The 23,370-nt window shown below is 54.0% G+C and overlaps 1 protein-coding gene across 1 annotated transcript in view; it reads left to right on the forward strand.

The window, feature by feature from the left end:
- PIK3R3 (phosphoinositide-3-kinase regulatory subunit 3) overlaps positions 1–23,370 on the forward strand; it is a 77,253-nt gene that overhangs the window by 15,607 nt on the left and 38,276 nt on the right. Inside the window, exons 6-7 of the mRNA XM_021528703.4 lie at positions 813–1,014; positions 1,381–1,466. Coding sequence (XP_021384378.2) covers positions 813–1,014; positions 1,381–1,466 — 288 coding nt within the window. The remainder of the gene's footprint in view (positions 1–812; positions 1,015–1,380; positions 1,467–23,370) is intronic.

Consider the following 23,370-nt stretch of genomic DNA (forward strand, 5'->3'; position numbering starts at 1 on the left):
ATATGGTGGGAACTCACTGTGGGCTGCTCAGGGCACCCGTGACAGTGGTTTTGGCAGCACCTCTGTGATGTGCAATGCCATTAATGCCTGATTTTATCCTTATGGGCTATTCCAGTATCACTGGAGGCAGCTGCACCCCAGTCAGCCCTCCCTGTGCTGTGTTTCATGGGGAGTGAGACCTTGATGCAGGGGGCTGCAGGAGCCTCACTGCAGCCCAAGTGCAAATTAGTTTTTCTTCCTAGAAATCCTTTTCCTTCCCAGCTCGCTGTTTTTTCAGGGGAGGGCTGAGCCTTTAAATTCTGCAGATCTTCAAGCTGGTGCCCATTTTCCCACCTCTGCTTTGTTCTGCCTCTACTATGGCTTTGCTGTGCACCATGGAATGTTCTCCATTTGAGCAGCGGTGAGGGATTTTGAGGTGCAGCCCCTACCAGGTGAGAAGCTCAGCCTTCTGAGCTCCCTCCCTGGATGTGCTGACAGGGGGAATGTGCTAAAGTCACCTGACAACCTGATCTGAGGTGGTGTGAGTGGGTAAATGGGGCAGGCAAACCCCAGAAAGAAGTGGCCAAGGCCCTAAAGAAATCATCTCTGTGGACCCTGGGATATCCACGAGTCCCATGTCCTGTCTGGAAAGGGATGGGCTGTAAAGAAATAGTGGTGGAAGAGGTTGAGGTCAGATTTTTTTGGGTCTCTAGGGGGAATAGAAAACTGCCACAGCTCATGCCCTGTGTACTGCTAGGTGCTGGGCTTCCATGAGAATACCCCTGACCTCCCAAACTGACAATTTTTTTTTTCCTGTGTCTCCTCTGCTACAGAGACCCCAAGCCTAGAGGAGTGTGGCCAGCGAGCCAGAGCCCTGCTGGCCCCCCCAGCCCTGCCACAGCCACAGGCACTGCTCCTGCGCCAGCTCGCCCGTCACTTCTGTCACCTCTGCCAGGGCAGCCCCCGCAGCCGCCTCTCGCCCCGGCTCCTCGGGGAGCTCTTCGGGGAGCTGCTGCTGCGCCCTGTGGCAGCCAGGTGAGGTCCCCTGCCATGCATGGGACAGGGTGGGTGAGAGGAGGGTGCCCATGGACAGGCTGCTCCCAACCAAGCTAGTTTTGCTGTATGACAGCCCACCAGTGGCCCAAGAACAGCATTCTCTAAAGGGGGAGGCCAGATCTGGAAGCTGCCACTCCAGCTGTGGTGCTCAGACATCACAACTGCTCCCAAAGTGAGCAGGCATGCTGCACACACGAGACTGGGATTCACAGCATTGCCTCAGTCCCACAGCATTGCCTCAGTCCCACAGCAAATCCATTGGGGTAACTGGCTGCTGTTCCAGGGTGCTGGGGTCTCCAGGGAGGCAGAGCTGGTGTCCTCACACACCTCTCCTTTTCCTCTCAGCACTGAGGCAGGCCCTGAGCTCCGTGCAAGGATCCTTGAGTCCTTCATCATGGCCAGTGAGGTGGCAGAGCTGCCGACAGCTCCTGGTAAGAGACGTCTGGTGATGGCAGAGGAGGGACAGTGGGTGTGGCACTCAGAGCAGTGACAGCAGCAAGTCATGGGGCAGTTCCAGTGTCTGGTGCAGTGATGAGAAGGTGCTTCTGTCCCTGTGGCAGTGCCCAAGCTGTGCTGGCTTTCTGTCCCATTTCCCTTTATCCTCAGAGATGCTGGTTTGGGGGCATTTCTTTGCAGCCCCTCAGAAGGTTTGCTGCTGTTTTCTGGCTTCATGTCTCTGTCATTGCTCTCTGGTCCCAGGGTTTGTGACAGGTTCTGGTCCCCCATCTTGGGGGGCTTGGTATGAGCTGGGGGCTCTTGGTGGGGGTCTCATGTGCAGCTTATTCTGGAGAGCAGGGATCTGGATATAATCCTCCTAGGGAGGAAAAAAAAATAGCAGCATGACCAGAAAATGGCAGCATGGTATTTGCTACAGGATCCAATCAGGGTTTATGATTTTTAACTCGCATTTAGTCCCCATGTGTGCAGAATCATGCTGCATCCACTGCTGCTTCCCCCAGAGGGCATCCCCAGGGTGGGGATGAGGACAGGCACTCACCTCACCTCTCCATGCATGGACTGGTCAGGAGAGTGGCTTTTTCTGCAGATGTTAACGAGCCTCACCCCCAGGGCTGCAGTGCTGCCCCTTTCATTGCCAACACCAGTGTTTGTCTCCAACACCTCTTCACTCTTTTGCTCTGCTGGCCACCTTCTCTTGCTGTGTTCCTCTTGCTGGGTAGCAGCTTGTGATCCTATCAGTGTCCAAAACTAAAGCCCATGCTCCCTGTGCCCTCTGCAGCACCAAGGATGGAGGCAACTGGTCCATCCAATGGGGATGTACATGGGAGGAAGAGAGGGTGCTCAGGGGAGCACGAACCTCAGGACCACAGAGATCCCATCTCCAGGCTGTCACTGAGACCCATCTATTCCCCCACACTGAGCTGTCTGGATGCCTGAGAGGCACAATTGCTTCCAGCCCTCCTGCTTGGAGATACACTGGCACTGGCCCCAGTGAATCCTGTCGGTTTGTGATGTCTCTGGGTCCTTGTCACCACCCTGCCTCCCTGGGGAATGGCCAGGCCAGGCAGGATTACGACTCTTAATATTCCTCATAAATCAGCCCTTTCAGACCTGTCATCTCATTTATTGCTCTCCCCCAAGCTCACACCCATGAGTTTGTCAGGATGCATCTGTCTCTTCCACCTGCTGATCCAGCTGATGGGCAGCTGCAGCCCAGCAGTCCCTGGGGTCACTGCTGCTTCCCCAGACTTTGTAGTGTCATCCGTTGTCACCACCCCAAACTGAGGAGAGGGGTTGGGCAGGATCTTGAGGTCCTCATCTCCCTTCTGAGTCAAAATCTCCCCTGTGGTCATCCCACAAGCGTGGGGCAAGAGACAGGACACCTGGACTCACTGTGGGACTTCAGGCAAATCCTACCACCTCCTCTCTCTTTGTACCTAAAAGCGAGGATATTATTACTTGGCTGTCATCACATTAGGGTGTTGGGAAGCTTAATTAAATGCCTGCAAAGCGATTTTGAGAGCTGGGGATGAAAGGGGCTATATATAAAGTGCAAAGAATTATTATTAGCGGTGCGGTCCAGGTCCTGCTCCTGCTCTCATCAGCCTGGCCCCACTCCCCTGCATCCCGGCACCGGGATTATTTCTGTGTGTGTGTGGAGTTGTGGTTTTATAATTATACATGTAAAATAGCTATAAATACCCTGCAATAACACGGTGGGTGTGTGTGCATAGCACAGGAATAGGAGTCGGTAGCTGACATAAGGAAACGGTGGTGTGACCTCATTCTGACTCATGTAAATATACCTCATGTGAGGGGGCAGCTGGGGGGCTTGGGGCTGCTTGGGGCTGCAGGGACAGCGGCCTCCTTGGCAGGGACAGGTCTGGGGAGAGATTTGAATCTGTCTGCTGATTCCAGGGAGGCTTCTTGGCAGGGCCAGGATCCTTCCTCTGCCATTTGTACTGGAACTGATAGGGGAGTTTTTGAATCTTGGAGGTTAAAATCCTAAAGAATAAAAATGTAAATTATGGAATTTGGTTCCTGGAGGGGCTTCTCTGGTGAACTTGCTGTTGTTGGGTTTGCAGTGTCCCTTCCTCCAGGCACTGCTCCTGGGCGTCTCTTTAGCTGCCCATTTTATGAGCTGCAAAGGAGAAAACAGGTTTGTGATGGCTCCTGAAAGCTGTTCCTTGGATGCAGCACTGGGGTCATGCTGGAGTCACTGGTTTGCATAGAGCCCTGCTCTGGTTTATAAAGGGCAATGCCACAGATCCATAGGGAAGCTGCCATGGAGCCTGGGGGCAAGTGATTGCATTCAGACCACCTCGCTGTGCTCTCCAGCAAGTCTCCAGCACTGGGCAGACAAGCCAGGGGGATATTTCTCAGCCCCATGGGGGCCCAGGGGGCATACAGAGCTCACAGTAGGATCCCGGTGTCTGGGAATGACTGCTTCCCAAACAGGGTGAGGGGGCAGGGGAAGGCAAAGGGAAGGAGTGATGCAAATACCAGCTCAGCTGAAGGAAGATGACTTCATCTCCTTTTCCTCTCCTGGTGCTATTTATAGTCACTTTAATTTACTCCCCTTTGCTTTATTATCTCTCCAACAAGCCGTTAGCCCTCAGACAGCAGGATGCCTTTACTCACCATGCAGCCAAAAGTTCTGAAAAAAACCCTCAACCCACCACCAAAAAAACCCAAAAGCGAGGGCAGGAGGCAGAGCAAGGCGGCAGAGCGCTTGGGCAGGAGCATCGCTGTCCTGTGACGTAGCTTTCTGGAAAAAACAAGAGGATTTTTGGCTCCTTTTGGAGAAAGGAGTGAGAACTGGGCAAGGAAGATGTTCCCTACCTCCTTCAGAGCAGTGGCTGGAGGGGTCAGGACCCGTGGTGCCAGGGTCCCCTCCTCACCCTAGGACAAGGGCCACTTTTGCTGGACCCTGCTGAGGCAGACACCCCCTGTTTCCCTCCAGGAGCACCAGCTCTGCCCTTCTTCATGTGGGGCAGTGGTATCATGCCAGGATATGGGGGTCAGCACCACCCCCGGTGCCTTGAAAACATCTTCCCAACAAGAAGGTTTGGCAGCCCTGCATCACAGGGGAACTGAGGAACAGCGTCCCCATGGAATTACCCCTTCCAGCAGCTTCAAAATCCAGTCCTTGGGAAGGTTGGTGCCCAGGTGCCCAGCCCCAAGCTTAGGTCTGTGCCAGCCCATCCCCAGTGCTCAGCATGGCTGCAGTGGTGACAGTGGTGGGTGACAATTCTGTGAACATCCTGTGATGTGACACTGTGGGCACTTCCCAGCCCAAGCCCCATGCAGCACCTCTGGGACAGCATCCATGCTGAGCAGCACTGCTGTTAAGCCAAATTAGAAGGATCTGACTTTGAAGTTTTTAATTAACTTTTTTCCCTGTTTTCTTTCTTCTGGATCCAAGGGAAAAGCCCAGCCTCCCCATTCCCCCCATGTGGCATGGAGGAGGTTGCAGACTTGGATGTGCAGGGGGTCAGGAGGGAGCAGGAGGCATTGAATGTAATCCAGCACAGCGGGTGCAGCTGGGGGCTGTGTCCAGGTGCTGCTCTGCCTCCCTGGGTGCATCCCTGCACAACCATGAGCAAGCTCCCACCTAGCCTGGCACGTCGGCCACAGGAAACCTCGAATTTGCATTACCTCTTGGTGTTTTGTCCCCTCAGAGCTGCTAGCATGGGTTAAAAATAGCCAGGAGAAAACCCAAGCAAAACCCTGGGTGGAGAACAACATGAAGAAGCCATGGCTGAGTGGTCCCCTGTGCCAAAACACCTTGTTCTGCCTCCCTGAATCTGCAAATAATACAGAGAAAACAAATTAACGCTGGGGAAGGGGAGGAAAAAGAGCCAGAGCCGAGCTAGCAACGTGAGGTAGAAAGAGTGGCTAAAAATAACAGATCCCTGAAGGCATGGGGAGAACATGACGGGGATCCACACTCCTGCCATCCCAAAAGGCAGCCTTGTGCCTTCCCAGCTGCTCCTCATAATGCAGCCCTGCCCGATGCATCCAGAGAGGGAAAAGCCTCCAAGAAGGGCAGCAGCGGGGAGGTGAGAGGTGCAGAGCTGTGCCAGGAGCTATTCTCCCACCTTCAGCAGAGCATGGGGGTCCCCCAAGCACCCAGGGTGCCCAGCTGGGAGGGAGCTGCTGCCTGACCCACTTGCAGGCAGCCAGCGGGCAGTGGGATGCTGCTGGGAGACCCCAGGGGTGCTGCCTCCACAGCTAATTTTAGCCTGTGTTCAATTAATCATGGAATGGGAGGGGATCACAGCAAGCCCAGCCTTTGCCAGTGCCTCTACCAGCTCCCCTTTCCACCCCATGTGTGCTGCTGCAGGGTTTGGAGGAGCAGGGGCCAGCATTCCCTGATCCTGTGGGTTTGGGCTGAGGAACTAGGAGAAGCCCTGTGCCACAGTCCTCCTCCTCCAGTCAGCTTTAAGAGGCTGGAGCAGCCCTGGGAAGGATGTTATCTCCTCCTGCCTCAGTTTCCCACCTGTGGTTGGCATTGGTGACCTTTGCTGTGGAATTTCTCAGGTTGCCTGTACAGCTCTGAGCAGGCATTTTCCTGGCATGTCAGGAAATGAGGAGCAGTGGGGATGAGGAGCAGTGACCCCCAGCAAAGGATGTCTCAGCCAGCCCAGACCTCTGCTGCATGCCCTAATGGCAGCCCCTTTCCTGGGAGTCACCAGCTCTGCTGTGCAAAGCTGGGGCAGGAACAGCTGCATTGCTCAGAGACAGCTTTCCCAGCACAAAGGAGAGAGCCTGGCAATACTTTTGGGGTACAGCATCAGAGCCCTGTGGTCCTGCTCTCCCCACAGCCCAGCTTCACTGGTCCCCATGTCAAAAGCACGGCCTGGTCCAGCCCTCCCCCATGACAGAGAGAATGGCTCCTGACGGAAACAGGGCTCGGCTGGGATTGAAACCCTTTTCCTGCCTGCCTGTGTGGCCAGAGCTGATAAGGCCTGGATAACCCTGAGCATTGTGTGTTCTGCTGGCCCATGACCCGCCAGCGTGAGAGGAAACGCTGCTGCTGGGCCAGCCAGGATCCAGGGGGAGACCGTGTGTCGGTGGTGGGTGCTGCAGCGCCCTGCTGTCTGGCCAGCCTGCTTTCCCTTTGGCCAGCATAGGCAGTTTTGGGATGGCTCTGTCAGATTGGTGCCAGCCCAGGTTGCTGTGTCAGCACACGCTGACTGGCTCTCAGCTGTATGGTCATGAAAGAAAGCTGCCAGCATGAAAAACCTGGGGGTTCAGGGTGATTGTCTGGCACGGACAGGGTTTGGCCCTTGAGATTTGCATTCCATCCTCTTGGGATGGAGCTTTGAACCTGGGACACTTCTGCCTGTTCCAGAGGGCAGCTCCCAAAGGCCAGACTGCCTGAGCAAAACCTCGCCAACCCAGAGGGAGCCACCAGCTTTGCTGTCCCGCAATGGTCAGGGCTGGCTCGCTCCCTGTGCCGGCTGCTGGCCAAGCCAGACTGCGGGAATGTGTGTGCCAGGGCGCGTGTCCTCCCGGCTCCTGCCCTCAGACGCTGTCTGGGCTGGCGTCACCCTTTCTGCTGCAGTGGCTCTGGCCAAACACCGTGGGCAGCTTCACAAAAGAAGATGAGGAGGGTGACAAAGCGCTGGCCACACCGCCAGCCACAACCGATTGTCAGCTTGGCACCAAAGCCAGGAGCATCTTTGACTGTGCAGCAGCATTTCCATCCCCTGCTTCCTGCCTGGCAGCAGGTCCCCCTGCTGCCCTTTTGGCCAGGAGATGCCAGAAAGGGGCAATGCTTCCCATGGGGAATTTCATGGTGGAGAAGGGAAGCTGATCCCACCATGATCCCACCAGCACCCCTGGACCCTGCCTCCCTTGAGAGCACCTGGCTCTGTTCCAAAGGGATGGGAGGAGGCAGGCTACCCAACACAGACACATGAGCAGATCTGGGGAAAGGCAGGATTTGTGCTTCCAGGAGGGAAAATGAGTCACAGGGGGATGGCAGAGCTGTGCCAGCAGCGGAGCGCAGGACTGGGGTAAGTGGTGGCTGTCGGCTGCCATCCGACAGGTCAGGCAGAAATGCTCTTACAGGCCTTGTCTGGCTTTAAAATCTATTAACGTCATTTTGCTGTTCGAGCCGAGAGCAGTACAGGCAGCAGAAACGTTCAGGCACGGCTCAGATCAGAGCAGGATTTCAATTACAGTAATCAAAGGTGACACAGATAAGAAACCCCTGGTCTATGGAGCCATGACAGCTGTCCTCTGGCTCCAACCAGCACCCATCCAGAGCAGCTCCATCAAAATCACTGAAGTGGTACTAGGGTAAAATTGGATTGGAATCCATTTTCATCTGCCACGGTGGAAAATGCTTTCCCTGCACTCCTTGGGGAGGAAAACCACCTTCTCAGGGACAGCAAGGGAGGAAGGTGCCAGGCATGGAGGAGGGGACAGTGCTCCCAGGAACAGCACTGATGGCTGCTTTTGGATGATGGAGGCAGCAGAAGGAACACCTGGGATGCTGGAGTATCACGGATCTGCCTCCTGCTTTCCCCTCTCCATTTCAGCCTGGCCCCACAGTGACTGTCATGGGTGAAGCAGGGATGTGTTCAGCTCCGTGTCAGGCTCCCTGGAGGGATGGGCATCCCTCTGAGCCCCACCTGTGGCCAGAGCATCCCAGGATGTGCTGCAGGATGGACTCCCAGCCAAGGAAAATCTGGGGAGTGGGTTGGGAGGTTGGAGAAGAGCCCAAGGGGCAGGCACTGGCACTCTTCTCTCATCCTTGTAAACAGCAAAGTAATGCACAGGGAAACCTGCCTCCTGCTCCTGCCTCTGCCACCACTTGCATGTGCCCCTGGTCAATCGTCCCCACTGTTTTTGTGACTTTTTGCAAATCTTTTGGATGGCAGCAGCGCATCCCTACCTCTGACTCCGTCACCCCTTTGGGCTCCCACTCCAAGGAGCCAGTGGTGCCCGCTGCCACGGCCTAATGGGACCCTGTTTGCAGCCAAGCCATGGGGGCATCCCTGGGTCCCATGCTCACAAGTGGTCCTTTCTGCCCCTGCCCCAGCAAGGCAGGATCCAGCCAAAAACACAGCATCTCTTTCTGCACCCACTGGCCCCGCTCCAGCCTGGCCAGGTGTCAACTGCCCAGCCGCAGCGTGTCCCCCCCACGGTGCTCCACCGGGAGCAGGAGCCCTCTCCCAAACACTGGAGGTTTGTTCAGGGTGGCGGGGCTGAATGGTGGGTCTGTGTGGCCCGGAATGCCGGGGCGGGGAGGGAATTTGAGCCGCTTGTTTCATCTGTTTACCTGGAAGTGGAGATCACGGCCAGGCCCAGCTGCCGCAGTGGCGGCACTTTCATGCCAGCGCTAACGGGATGGGGAGTGCTGCGCTGTACCCGACACCGGGCAGCCTGCAGCATGACAGTGATGGGGACACAGCAGGGACTTGGCAGGAATCACCTTCCTCCATGTGCCTGCACAGTGCTGAACCCTCCTGCTCACTGCAGCTGGAGAGCCAGAGCCTGGGGAGGGATGTGGGGATGACCCCAAGCCATCACAGGGGTGGGAGATACTGCAGGTCATCCTTTGTCCTGCAGCATCACTATGTCCCAGGGCTCTACAGAGTCCCTCTGCATGTGTCCCCATGCCAGCTGGATCCCCATCCTCGCTGTGTTCCCCATACTGTTGGCGGTCTCCATCCTGGCTGCACACCCCTGCCTGATCCATAGCTCTCTGTACCAGCTGTGGTGTCTCACAAGGCTGTGGACACCTATGCCAGCTCTATGCCTGTGTGGGTTGTACATCCCTGCACAGCTGTGCCCCTGTACCAGCAGTGTCCCCATGGGAGCCATTTAGCAGCTCTGGGAGAGAAGGCCCACCCATGCAGGTTTTGTCCTTGCATGAGGCAGAACTGACAGCCACACACAAGTTGCTGGGGAGAGAAAGGGGATGATAGCATCTTCGTCAGCGCCTGGATGCACGGGGATTAATGAAGCTGGCTCGGCTTCCCCAGGATTCAGGTTGCCTTATCTGTGTCTATCTGTTCTTACCCAGGCACTGCCAGAGCTGCTCCGATGCGCACAGCTAATCCCAGAGGCTGGCAGATAGGGCAGGGACCGCTGCTTCCACCCACACCCTGCCCACACCCGCAGGGCCAGGGGCACAGGTGACCTGTCCTGCCCCAGGCCAGCTGATGCTGGAGATAACCAGAGGCACAGGGCAGAGGTGCAAGGAGTTTGGCAGTCAGTCTGGCAGTAGTATGTGCAGGGTTGTGAGGCAGGTATTGCCTCTGATCCTGATTTTGAGGCTGCATCATCTTCCAGTTCTCCCAGCAAAGCTGTGTCTGCTCAGTTCATCTCTGTTCATCTTTTAACTCAAAAAAGTTACTGCCCCATGGGACTGTCTCTGGGAACTTGTGGCTGTTCTTTATTAAGTAGATTACTCCATCTTTTGGATACTTCTGGCATTTGGGGAGGGTTGCAGGTGGTGAAGGGGCTGGCACCTCACTGAGCAGCCTGGCACTGTGTCATGTTCAGGAGACAAGGAACAAGGGCCAGGTCATTTCACCTCACACCACATAGATGCGGCTGCAGCATCCTTGGCTCTTCCCAACTACCTGGAGGACCCACAAGCTCTGACTGCCCATCCCTGGTGCCATCAGGAGGGTGTCTTCCCTCTGGCTTCTGGCACTTCTTTCTCCATTCTGTGTTGGCTCTTCATACCCTGGGGCAGGAGAAGCATCCAAGGCTGAGGCTGTGCTTCGCCACCATCCCAAATTTCTGACCTGGCATGCACAGTGCCATTACAACACTTTATTTTTTCAGCTGCTTCCCTGTTTTCTTTGCAATTGGGCTATTTCACTGGGTGGTGGGGATCACAGGGACTATTTGGGCAGGGTTCAGCATGCTGCTGAACAAGTAGCTTGTAGCATGGTACCTTGAGGTGGCCTGCCCTGCCATGTGCCCCACACCTTGCACAGCTCTGACCCTCCTTGGCCACGGCATAGAGGGAAAAACATCACCTGGGCTTGGGAGTGACTGCTCAGCTCTGCACACCCCAAAGCTGCCCTGGGACCTCAAAGCTACCCATTTCCCATGGGCTGTACAGCTTCATGTACCATAGGCATGGACTCTGCAGACTGATGTCCCCAAGGTCACCAATGCTACCAGAGTTCTGTGTCTGTGGCAAAATGGTGCTGAGTGTGGTGAAGTGGGTGCCCAGCATGGCTGGCACTGCTTTTGCTTCCATGACAGTCCTTCCTGTATTCCCAGCCTGTGGTTCCTACAGGGCATCTTTCCTGTAACCTCCTGACCCTGCTACAGTGGGGTTTAAAGCTATAAGGAAGGTGGCCTGGACAAGGCTTTGTAAAATGCCAGTGGGGAACCACAGCAAAGGAAACTATGCCAGGGGGGAGAATGGGGTCCAGGGAGCACAAGTCCCCAGGACCTCTATGTGAACAGGGACTGGAGGACAGTGACAGGAGTTTGGTAATGCAAAAGCACATGCAAGAGTTGACCCTGACCAAACAGCCTCCCTGAGCAGTTTCAGGAACAGTCACAACCACTGAGTGCCTGCACATGTCTGAAGGAAGCTGTGCTCTGCAGCTTCTGACAGCTGCTTCTGCAAGAAGCATTAAATTGTACATTAGGAGTGTTTCAGAAAAAGAAACCTGAGTGTTTTGGGGACCAGAACAATTCAAAAGATCCTAGACAAATTCACAAGCCATCAGTCTTGAGGGGAATCTGTTCTTTTCAGCAAGAAAGACAAAAGCCTTTGTCCAAGTTGTTTCCACCATATCTCTTAGTGGGATTAGGACTGCAGTGTCCTGTGCTGACAGGCATCCCCCAGGCCAAGCATAACCAGCCCCTGAAATCACTTAGTGCAGGTCTCGGAGTCCATCTCAGCATCCTGGCGCTTGCTGCTGCCATCACTTCCAATTTAGACCTGCTCATGGCAGAGACCAATATAGAAGCACTTTGCAGGATGGCACTTCCCCTCCCCAGGGAGCCAATGCTGGCATTTCGCTCTTGCTGCTCACCAGCTCCAAGGAAGACTGAGGAGCTTGAATTACATTTTTCCAAGAAAGGTGGATTTGGTTTGCAGAAATATAAGGACTGGGGAACAGTTGTTCTGCTCTGTTGAGCCTTTCTGCCATCTGGAACAGCTTTTGGTTTCCTTCTGGATACCTCTTCCATGAGATGGCAGGACAGGGAGAGGGGCAAGGGCATCACTAGGACCCCCAAGGAGGGGAAGGATGAGGAGATGGAGCCAAGGGACACATGGGTCTATCCCTACATGCCCTCTTCACAGGGGTGGGTGAAAGTCAGCCTGGGCAAATGGAGAGCTGATTTTAGGAAGAGCTTGGAACAGACCTCACAAGTGGAGGGTTGTGGAAGGATGTGGAAGCCCCCAGTCAGGCTGTCTATGGCATGAGCCCACTCTGCCCATCTCCTTGGCAGGGTAGTGGCCATGAGATCCTGCAGCCGCTGCTTCTCTTTCTGCATTTTCCAGCCCAGGGGTGTAGAAAGCCTCATTGTCTTAATCTCCCCTCTTTTCCTCCTGGGGAAAAACATAAAAGCAAAGTCACCACATCAGGGCTGGATTACTCAGGGACTGAAGAGGGAAGGGCACATGCAGGGCAGTGGGCACTGTAACCCCAGCCCCTTGGGTGAAGTTTCTAATGTCTAGTATGGGCTTGGTACTCCTTCAATTTATCCTCAATAAAGGCATAAAAAATGTCTCCTACTCCTCCAATTGCCTGTCCCTACAGAAACTGGGGCAGAAGTGGATCTCTTGGGCATGGTGCTCCTGACTGTTGGAAAACACCCCACAGATCTCCTCCAGGGGCTGGACACCAGCTCCCATTGACCCTGCATGGCTCTGAGCCACTCACGTCCATGCCACATATTGGTGTCCTCGGTCCCTCCCAACTGCTCTGCGCCAAACACTTCCTGTGTGGTGGATTTGATTTGGTGTCTCTGAGGCTGACATTCAGCTCAGGACCATGCTGCCACTGCCCAGGCAGCCTGTGCTCTCCTCAGCATCCAGTGCTTGAAACCACAACCTCATGGTGAGCATCCTCCCTGGAGAGGCCGCTCTCTGCAATTAATCCGGGCATGGTTTATGCTAACAACTCTCCCCACTTTAAATTATAAATGGCCCTTGGCATGTGTGCACACAAACACATGTGTGTATGCAGAGATCCTTTAAGGCCATCATTAGCTGTAATTAGCGGGATCTGTCACTCATCTTTGGCAGTTAACGATGAGCCCTGAGTCAGAGGAATTCAGTGGCAGATAAAATAAACACGATTTCAAACAGTTTGGAAATAACAAGCCCTCGTTAATCAGACAAGCCCCAAAGGGAAGTGCTTGGAAAAATGGCAGCTTCTTTGCTGTTGCTGAGAGTGAGGTTGGGTGGGCTCTGGGACAACCCCTGTGCTCCCCAAACCCCTCCTCCAATGGGAATGGGAGGCAGGATATTCTCTCTTGGCTGACTTCATGGCAGGATTGAGGTGTCAGAGCCAGTCAGCTTGAACAAAAATGTGAAAACTGGCAAAACCTACACAAAAGGGTTCCTGCATGGCCCCTCTCTGGGAGAAAGCAGCTGAGGCATGACCTGGCCCCGAGGTGCAGGTGGGGGTGATGCTGGTGCAGAACTCAGCTCTGGGTAGAGGTGAAGCAGCTCTGGGGCAGCACATCCCACAGCCATCACTCACCCCAAAAGTTTAAAGGCTGTGTGAAGGGAGCATCCCCAGGATTCAGCAGCACAGGGGACAGAGGATTTGGGGAAGGGGCTGGTATGAGGGATGTTTCCTAGGGAGCAGGGGGACTTGGGGAGACTTCTAGCTGTCACAGCTGCAGCTAAATAACAGCAAATAGGAGGGGAATGGGACACATGAGGCTGGTTTATATTACAAAGGAGCAGTCCATCATGGGGTATTTAAAATAATCCGCTTAGATGCACAGTAGCAGATTTGGAGCGCTAAGGGAATTGAAGGCGCTGTGGCTTTGCAAGACTGGATCAGATCTAGTTAAGATGCCACTTAGAACAGTACATCCCATCCTGCCTCACTGCCCCAGGGGACAGGCACACAGCACCTGCAGCCCCTGCAAGGCCAGTCCCATTCTGCCAGGGACACACCCAAGGTGACACTGGCCACATCAGGATGGGTGACAATGTCCTGTGGCAGCTCCCTGGGACTGGCAGCAGGTTTGGGCAGCATAGAGCCATAGTCTGGACTAAGCACAGGACAGGGGATTCCCATGAGTGGCCAAGCCTTTGGAGTGGTGGAGGAGATGTAACTGGTGCTTGGGGTCCAGGGACACGTTCATGCTGAAACTAGGTGCCTGGTAGAGAGCTGGGACCAGGGGATGCTATGAGAGAGCTGTACCCACACTGCCAGGGGTGGGAACCTCCTCTAAGGGTGTCCATGGGGCATTTCCTGTTCAGCTGGGGCTGGGGGCAGGGATCTGGTGTGGTAGGCTGTGACCAGGTGCTTCAGGGAAGAGCTGGGGCTGGGACTGCTCTGCTTCTGCATGGCCTTGCAAGGCCCCCAGCACGGCCAGTGGTGACAGAGGAGGGTGGTCCTAATGCTACAAGCTAGGGGATCCTCTGCTGGGGTCTGGGCTCAGTTTGGGGTCTGTGTGGGCAGGAACATGGTCTGTCTGAGCATCCCTGGCATCCTCACACTGCTCCTCTGAACCAGGCTGAAAGCTCAGCCCCAGGGAAGACAATTTATCCTGAGAGATGGATTTCATCTCAGAGAATTCATTACAGGCATATATTCCCCCAGAAGCGTACCCTTCCAAGGGCAGATGGTTTCCACCTTGGGCAGACTCAAGGGGTTCAGTCTGCAGTGGCCCTGCAGAGCCAGAGCAGCAGCAGTCTCTCGGAGCCACGCAGCGTAGCCAGAAGTGACCCTGTCACAGGGCTGGTCCTCACACTGCCCATCCCTTTACTCCCAGGGAGGGCAGGGCCCAGGAACATGCCCACAAAATCTGAAGCTGCATGTCAGACTAGGCCACAGGACTGCCTGCACCTCTTCTTGTCCTCACCCTGTGCCCTCTGTCCCTCTCCGACCCCACTACAGGGCTGCACTCAACAGGAGGGCTCACTCTGGCAGGTTTAAATACTGTCCCCAGCTCCCCTGAGCATTAATCCAAGGGAGGATTAAGGTTACCAAGCTCCTGGAGCCACCCAGCTCTCACGTCTCCCACAGTGGACCCCTCTGTCCTGGCCCCAGAGAGGGCACAGGGCTCTGCTGTCTCCCTGGGACTTGCTGCTGTCCCCCCCGAGCCCCCCCAAGCTCTGCTCCATCAGCAGGCACCTCACTGGGGTTGTGCAGCACCTGTTCACCTCTGTGAACTGGGGACCAGAGATCATTTCTGGGCCTTTAAGGGCTTCCTAGCCTCTGTGACCAACATCCCTCTGCTCCCTGCAAGCCCTGCAAGGTGGGTTTTGGGGTGGGCTTCTCCCCTGTCCCCCAGGTGCCGCGCTCTGGGTCAGCTCTGAGTTCGTGACAACTAGTTTAAATGCATGGAAAATACCTTAATCCTGGTAAGACCCTGATCCCTGCCTGTTCATACTTCCCATGAAAGCCCCCCATTTCAACCATAATCCCCTGAAAGAGGTCATCTGTGCACCCTCCATTTGTGGGAGCAAAGGACTCTCTCCAGGGCACCCACAAACTCCTGGGGTTGGCACAAAGGGTCCTGGCTAGCTCTGCCCAGGGAGTCCCATCTCCTGCAGGGGACAGTAGGGGTACAGATGCTTCTGTCATATGGCCAGTGGCTCCTGCCACCCTCTTGTGCCCCCCTAGGGCCACCAGCTCCAGAAGTCTTCAGAGAGAAGCAAGTAAGTGTAAACTATATTTACGTAGTTATGATAATTTTTCATTTCTGTTTTGAGTTGCTACATACTCCACAGTGAGAAGAACTCCTAATCTCCCGGTCCCTATCCCCTCGCACCTCTTGCCCCATCCTATCAAGAGGGCTCCCCAGGGCATGGGATTGGAACCCCTGGCTTGTGGGGAGAAAGAGGGCTTTGGCTCTGCCCCCATTCCATTTCCCCAGTGTCAGGAGCTTCTGCTGCCTTTACCTGCCCTGACCTGTGGCCCCATGAGCTGTAATCCCCCTCCTGCTGCACCCGCAGGATCAGAGGCTGCCAGTGTCCAACCCATCCCAGAGAAAGGAGGCCACTGGGGGTTGGTAATAAATCCTAATGATATCCTGGGGAGAGGGGTAGAACAACACGTTCTCACCACTCCCTTGCGTGGCAATAAGAAAAGTCTGTGTTTGCAGAATTGTCTCTTGCATTTATAAGAAGCAAGGACAATGCTGGGATAGAGGCTGAGCTGAGCTTTTAACCAGCCAGATTACATTTAGCAGGAGCATTTACCTCTGCCTCTAATCCACCTGCCACAAAGACTTGCTAACTCCTTCCCGGATTTAACTGGAAGGCTTCAAATCTTCCTGCAGAGGAGAGAGTTAAGCCCGAGCTGGTGCTGAAGGGCTGCAGAGGTCAGGGTCAGCGCTCCTCCTTCTCAGGCACATCAGGTTTGGGCCGGACACTTAAGTCCCAGGCTCTTTTTCTTTTCTGGCAACAGGCCCTGCAGTCAGGACAGGCAGGGGATGGGAAAGTGCCAGGAGCCCTTCAGTCCTTGGGAGCTCAAAATCAGAGCATATGCAGAGCAAAGATTTGAACATTCTTGAGCAAAAATCATTGCTGCTTAAAAACAGAGCAGAGGAAAAAGCTCTGGAACAGTCACCTGGTTGGAACAGTCCCTGTTTTTTAGCTGGATTTCTTGTAAGAACAGAAAATATCCATAGCTAGTGCTGGGTGGCTGGGGAAGGTTGGAATAGCTGCTGTAGGATATGGTCATGCTTCCAGCACCCAGTGTCACCTGACACATGGCTGGTGTCCCCTGACTCCTCCATCCCACCCTGGAGCAGCCACATTCTCCACCGCCTGCACAGGGCCAAGCCCATCAATCCTCAGAGCCCAGCACACCTATGGCACCAGCCCTGTGGCTCATGCCACAGAAGTCTCTCCAAGCAGAATCTCTCCCTTGATGGGCATTCCCTCGCAGCTTGCTTTGCATCCATGCCAGGCAAGGGAGAGACAAAACTCCTGGTCCTTGGCCCTTCAGCACACCCCTATGGCACCCCCAGCACAGTGACCCCAACACTGCTGGGGCCATGGTGCCTCAATACGGGATTTTGGTGCGAGACTTTGGGACAAGGGAACAGGGATGTGGCACACGCTGATGTCACTGAGCTGGCTGGCACTGGGCAGCACATGGCGCTGTAGGGGACCCACCAGCAAAGATGGTCTGACTGGGAGAGTGGCCAGGAGAAGGGCTGGAGCTCTGTGGCTGGCTCCACACAGCCTGGCCCGACGGGCTGCCCGCCCTCGGTCTCGCCCTACACCGCTGGCACTAAGCCTCGCATGCCAGGGTCACAGCCTGAGCTGGGAGAGACGCGTGAGCTGAGACAGCAGAGCCAGGGACGAAACCTCCCCTGATTTCTGGGAAGCCGGCAGCATCGGAAATTTCCCTCCCAGCACAGCTGCATGGGAGGGGACAGCGAGTCCCCTCAGCCAGACCTTGCATGGTGTCCCACCATCCGGCAGCACCTCTCAGCCTGCAGGGACACGCGAGCCTCCATGGTGGCCAGGCCAGGGCGACATGATGGCACCATCCCACTGCCACCGCCTCGCCACCTTTCCCTCACAAAGGCCGGAAGCTGGGTGCAGCCGGGGGTTTCCCGGCTCGGCCGTGGCCCCAGGTGCCCCAGGGATGAGCTGGCTGCCAGCCAGCGGCACCCGGCCCGGCCTCCGGGTCCCTCTGCGGTGCCGCTTACAGGGGGCTTCTGCACAGTCAGGAATTCCCTGCGCTCCTCCAGCCTGCCCCAGTGCCGCAGCAGCGGAATCATATGGGGGGCTCCATCCACAGCATCAGCCCCTCCTTATGCTGGGTGCAGAAAGCACCTGGTGAGAGAAAATCCACCTCGTGTGTTCCAGACGAGGCTCTGGGGCCTGCAGCAGGCAGAGCCTGCGGGGTGAAGGTGCTGTGCTGGGGCAGGGCTGCAGAGCCCCCCCGCTCCCCTCCTCCAGCCTGCTGGGCAAGGGGCCAGCTTGGCTTCCGCAGCCCTTTCTGCAGGCTGGCCTGCTATGTTCACCACAAGCTATGGACGGCCTGGCTGCCGCTTACAGTAAATGTGAGTGAGCTGTTTTGGGCAGGGCATTCGCAGTCCCGCAGGCAGCGAACCTGCCACAGGCGTCTCCTGTTTCCAGCACTCCCCTCGGCTTTCCCAGCACTGACCCGTGTCACACCCCGGCATCAGCGCCGAGCCACTGTCCCAGGGCTCCCCCACCTTTCTGGTAACAGGCAGTGTCTGGGGGAAGGGAGAAGCATTGCCATCACCCCTGCTTTGGCTCCAGGTGCACAGGAAAGCTGGTGAGGAAGGGATACGGGGGCACGCAGTGATGCCAGCACAGTCCCGCAAACTGCTGCCCAGCCACAATCTTGCTGCTGCTTTCTCCCATCTGCCCTCTGGCCATCAGTTCCAATCTCCAGCAGAGGACTGGGAGATTTTTCTTCTTGCCTGGGACAGTGTGAAGCCTTTGTCCCTGTGGTGGCCAGCAGATTAACCTGAAGCACCACTGAAACAATTTCTTTAGGGCATAAGTGGGATTTATGGGGTGGAGATGCCTGCTCCAGCCCACTTCACAGATGGGTAACTTCAAGCAGTGGGAAAAGGCAAGATTTGGCTTAAACAACTGAGCTCCCCTGAGCCCTCAGGATCATATGTTGCATTTCCTTATCCACAAGTATTTCCTTCCTACCTTCTTTTTAAGGGAAAATCACTGAGGGGGTGCTTGTCACCTGAGACTCTGAGGCTTGGGACTGCAAGCACTGTCCCACACTTTACTCCACATCTGTACCCCAAGTCCAGATGAAGGTGGGGTATTCACTAGCAAAATTTCATTCTATTGAATGACCAAAAAGCAGAAAACAAGCAAGGAACTAAGTCACCCAAGGACAGACCACATCCCAGGGGCTAAGCCCTGCCACCCCTGACCCAGCAGCCAGGGGACATTGCCCCAGAGCAGCTTTGCCAGCTCCGTGGTGCCTTCTCCATTTGGCTCAACCTTTCCCAGCATGAGAAAGGATGCACAGCAGACACAGGCAAGGGATTTTCCAGGGTGGAAGCTTGCTCCTGGTCTGGTTTTTCAGAAGCAGACTACAAGCTTGTGAATCGGAGGTATTTGTCAAGTCGGTTCCTGCAGTGGAAATGATCAAATAATTGTTCATACACCCGTCTGGCCCAATGGCTCATGCTCACAGAGCAGAAACTGGCTGTCAGGCTGCAGGACTGTGGTTCCCCCGTGATGCTGTGGCGTGTTTGTGAGAGGAAGATGCTGAGGCTGCAGGTGCCTTTCCAAGGCAGAGCTATGCCACGCTCCAGGCACGCTGCCAGCCCGGCGCTCGGCCGGATTCGTGCCGCCTTTCTCTCCAAGACTCTCAGGGAGGGCTGCACTTCACAGCGGGCTTTTCCTGTTCCACTTGCCCAACAGAGTGCTTCCAGCATCTTCTCTACCCCTTGTCCTCTCCTTCCTCTTCTCACCAGTCTGCAGTTCCAACAGCCTGTCCTTGGCTCTCCCCACTTCCCCGTGCTCAAGCAGGCATCCAGAACAAGCCTGCTGCTCGGAGAGTGAGGATGGAGGACATGCATTCCTATGGAAAGTCAGGCTCTCCCAGCAGCAGCCTCTTCCAGCCCCTAAAGTGACGGTGACCTGAACATTTCTATTCAGACCAGATATTTTTTCAGGCATTTTTAACCTCCTCTTATGTATGTTTCTTTTTCCTTTGGGGTTGAAATTATTCTAGCTTTGTGCAAAAACCAACTTCGAAGTGCTTGGGGAGTGGAAACCGCCCATTATACTTTTGAAAAATAATATTAATCTTCCCTCTCCTTTTATGAAGAGTTCTCTCCCCAGTGGCTTAGGACTGGAGGTAGGCATTTGATGTGGAAATAGCCCTTGCTGGAAGAGCCCTTTGATGTTTGATTTTCACACGGCCAACTCCTAACCAGCTATGGGGGGCACAGGGTGCTAGCAGGGTTGGGCTCCAAAGTGTGCCCAGGAAGGACACGGAACAAAGGGGAGGTGCTGCCAGACCCTTATCCTGCCTGCCTTGTTTCCCTGAGCAACAGGCAGGTGTTTCCAGGCTTCAAAGACAATAAAACCAGGGGGATTTCCATTCGTGAAAACTGCCCTTGGCTTGATCCAGCTCCAGGACCTAAGGCAGGTGCCCAGCCTGCCCTGAGCCAGAGTGATCCTTTGCCCAGGGCAAGAAAGACCTGGCATCTCCCATCAACCAAAGAGACCAGACAGGATTGCAAGAAGCAGGATTTGGCCTCAGCTGCAGAAATGCAATTGCAAAGGGAAGGAGAGGGCACAGTATCTGACACCATCACCTGCTGGGATCCCCAAAATGCCTGTGCTGAAACACATTACTGCAGAGAGATGGGGCTGGGAGGCCATACCATGAGGATGAGGTGCCTGAGCTTGGTGTGTGGGGAGCTGGGGGCTGGAGCACCACAGACCTGGGCAGCATCTGCAAGCAGCAGCATCCCCACCCTTGCTTCAGGGACACAGGGGACAGTGAAGTGGATTCCCACTTTGAGACTAAGACATTGTCATGAGGTGTCTCTGGTGGCAGTGAGCCAGGTCACACATTTGTTTCTTTCAGTCTGACATAGATCCCAGCTCCTTATTTAGTGGGTTTAGTATCCACCGACTTTGCCTCCTGTAGTTCAGCAGTAAGTTTTTCCCCTCTTCCCCTCCCTCTCCTACTGTTTTCACTCATTTAATTCCTCAAAGCACTTCTAAGAAGCCGTTCATCTGGGAAGTATCACCCAAAACAAAGCTCTATTGTGTACGCTTGGTCAAAGCAAGATAAGAGCTTCCCAGCTACAGGGGAGTGAAGGTGCTTCTTCAGGTGTTGGCAGGTCTCACAGAGCTGAGTGTTTGGGATGTGTCAACACACCAGCCGGGATTTGCATAGGTACAATATCCCTCTTCACTTCCTGGCACCCTGGAAACTGTTGTGTTAGTTCGATGTTTTGGCCTGGTAACCAGCGTCACATGATTGACTTTGTTTCTTCCCTTTTTCTGTTCAGAGAAAATATGCATTTTATGCTTTGTCAGCAGACGGCAGGGCAGAGCTCACCCTTCAGAGTGTCCCACTCCTGGGAGCTCTGGCAGCTGACGGCTGTGTCTACTCTGCACAAAGAGCTCGTGTCCAGCACATTCAGCACAGGAAACAAAAGGTTTTCCACTGAGTTCTCTACTAACCTATGTGTTGTGAGAGACACTTGGCTGTCTTTTTACCCAAAAGCTTTGTCCTTAGTAAAATCTGAAGATGTTGCAAGTTTTGTCTGATCCTTGAGGAACAGACAAACTGCTGGACATCTGGAAATCCTGGACACAAGCACCATGTTGGCACAGCTCAGCCCTAAGGCACATGCTGAGCAAGACCAGTGATCCCAGGGACACAGCTGAACATGTGCCACGCAGTCCCTCGGTGTATGGGCTGTAAAGCTTGTGCTTTCCAAAATCTCTGGATTTGGTGCATGTTTTGAGGACATCTCTGCAGCATAGGCACTGGTGGGCTCAGGATTCTAGCAAATGGCCCAAAGATTTACATGGTATGCTGGGAAGCTGAACTTGATGCTTCAGAGGCTGATCTGCCAGCTTGTGCCCACCATGCACTATGAGAGTGTAGTCAGGACTTAGTGAATGTGAGGAATTTTGGAGTTTGATGGATAAAGTCTTGTCTAGTGGCTCAAAGTAGTGGGCTGGTTTGCAGGTATAAGGGAGGTGTTTTCCTGCATGTTTCTAGAGGATACCTAGGATTCCACAAGGCAGGCATGGCAGCAGAGACACAGATTAAGTTCTCAGTGCCCCTAAGTCCCACCTGTCTTCCAGGGAAATAATACTCTTCTCTTGGGAACCCAGAATTATTCAACCAAATTGTTTGGAAATCTTCAGCATAAAAATCTTTATGCAAATGACAGACAAAAAAAGGTCTTAATGAACCTGACCTGCAAGTTGCCTTTACTCAAACTCTCCGTGCCCATCATCTTGTCTGGAAAAGGAAGGTATTGCATTCACATGCTGGATTTTAAATGCTCACCGTACGCTGCACTGTTTGTTTTATTTCTCCAGTCAGCGTTCAGAGGTTCTTCTTCTTATGCTTATTTACTGTAAAGCAGAGAAAGCCAGGGAAAATGATCTCCAAAGCAAATAGAGCCATGTTTCCATTTGGGAAAACTTAGAGGGAAAGCGCGTGTAGCTAAGCAACAATGCATGATGGTAAATGGGTCATTTTCCAAGGCATGAATTGCATGTGGATAACTGCAAGGAAAACAGCCCTGGCCAACACACTGCCGACACTTGAGTTCTTGGCCTAAGTGATTAATAAGAAATGAGAGGACTTTTCAATACCCTCGAGAGCTCCCTGCGTTGTTATGGGAGTTTTTCTCCTGCTTTCCATCTCCACCCAAAATCTGGGGTGGGAAGTCTCCATTCCTGCAGCTGTGCAGAGCTCCAAGTATGGATGTGCTGCAGTGAGGCTCCCTAGACACAGAGAAATTGATAAGTCAGTCCCATCAAATCTCAGGGAAAGGGATGGGGGCAAAGGACTTGCAAGGCAGGACTGGGGACTCAGCCATGAGAAACTTCCTTCTGTTTTGGGCCAGAGGGAAACTAGCATTCCCTGGTGCATTCGGTTGCAACCTGCAACTGAAGGTTGATCTCAGCTTCCTCTAGCATTGCCCAAGGGTGGCTATGTTGACTTTCACTCCCTCCAAAACCAGATGATCTCCACTGTAAGGAAAGGGAGGAGGCTCCTACATGTTGTGGACTTATGAAGGTACTGCTACCAGGATAATACTGGCAGAGGGATGGTAAAATTAGTGTTTGGGAGGCCAGGAATGGAAGACTTTGCTGGAAGATAAATAGGTGATGCCACATTGCGCTGGGGGCATGTCCATGTCACCTAGCTGCAGCATCATGGGGGGCATGCTTTGCTCAGCCAAAGGTGAACAGTTAGGAAACGCTTCAGCTTTACATCCTACAGTAGGGAAATTATTGTGCTGGGGTTTTTTTTTTCATAATAATAACAAATCTACAGAGTTCAAGCTTTGTTTTGCGGAAGTGAAAATCCTCTGGGCCTTTCAGAAGTACTCTTACCGGGAATGGTGCCACCTTCAAACCCATGTGGGTAATCCAGAAGGTCACCAAGTGGGATGTCAGCAGAGCAGGGCTGAGACCTCGCTTTTCCTAGAGGTGCTGTTGATTTCCTCTTCCTGCTGCTTGCATCACTGTCTGGGATAAGAACATACACTACCATGTTTATTAAAAAGAGTTACTGCAGGAAGGTATTTGGATTATTTCTTCCCTCCATGAATAAAGTTCTACAGTACCTCTTAAAATCAGACCTGAGGAATTTACAGAGTGGTTATTGTACATTCCTTGGGGGGGGGGGGGGCAAATCTAAGCAAGTAGTTCCAGTGCATTAAAGCAATGAATAGAGGAAGTGAAAAATATTTTAAATTCCTATACAGTGTTACATTTTCAAAGTGTCCTGATTTAGGACATTAGAATCAGGGAAGGAGCTTTTCCCACTCTCTTTTATCCCCCTTCTAATTTCTCTGAATTTGTTACAAGTCTCCTTCCATTTTGCTCACCATTTCCAAGCAACAAAATAGAGAAAGGCCTGGAACGATGACAGAGATGCGAAGTGCACAAAGGGACCAGAGTGTGGTCCGATAATTCTGTAATTGGAGCTGCTCGAGGCAAAATTTTTTTCAAGCCAGTGT

This window comes from Lonchura striata, chromosome 8 (genome assembly GCF_050655825.1).
Source record: "Lonchura striata isolate lonStrDom1 chromosome 8, ASM5065582v1, whole genome shotgun sequence".
NCBI classification, from domain to species: Eukaryota; Metazoa; Chordata; class Aves; order Passeriformes; family Estrildidae; genus Lonchura; species Lonchura striata.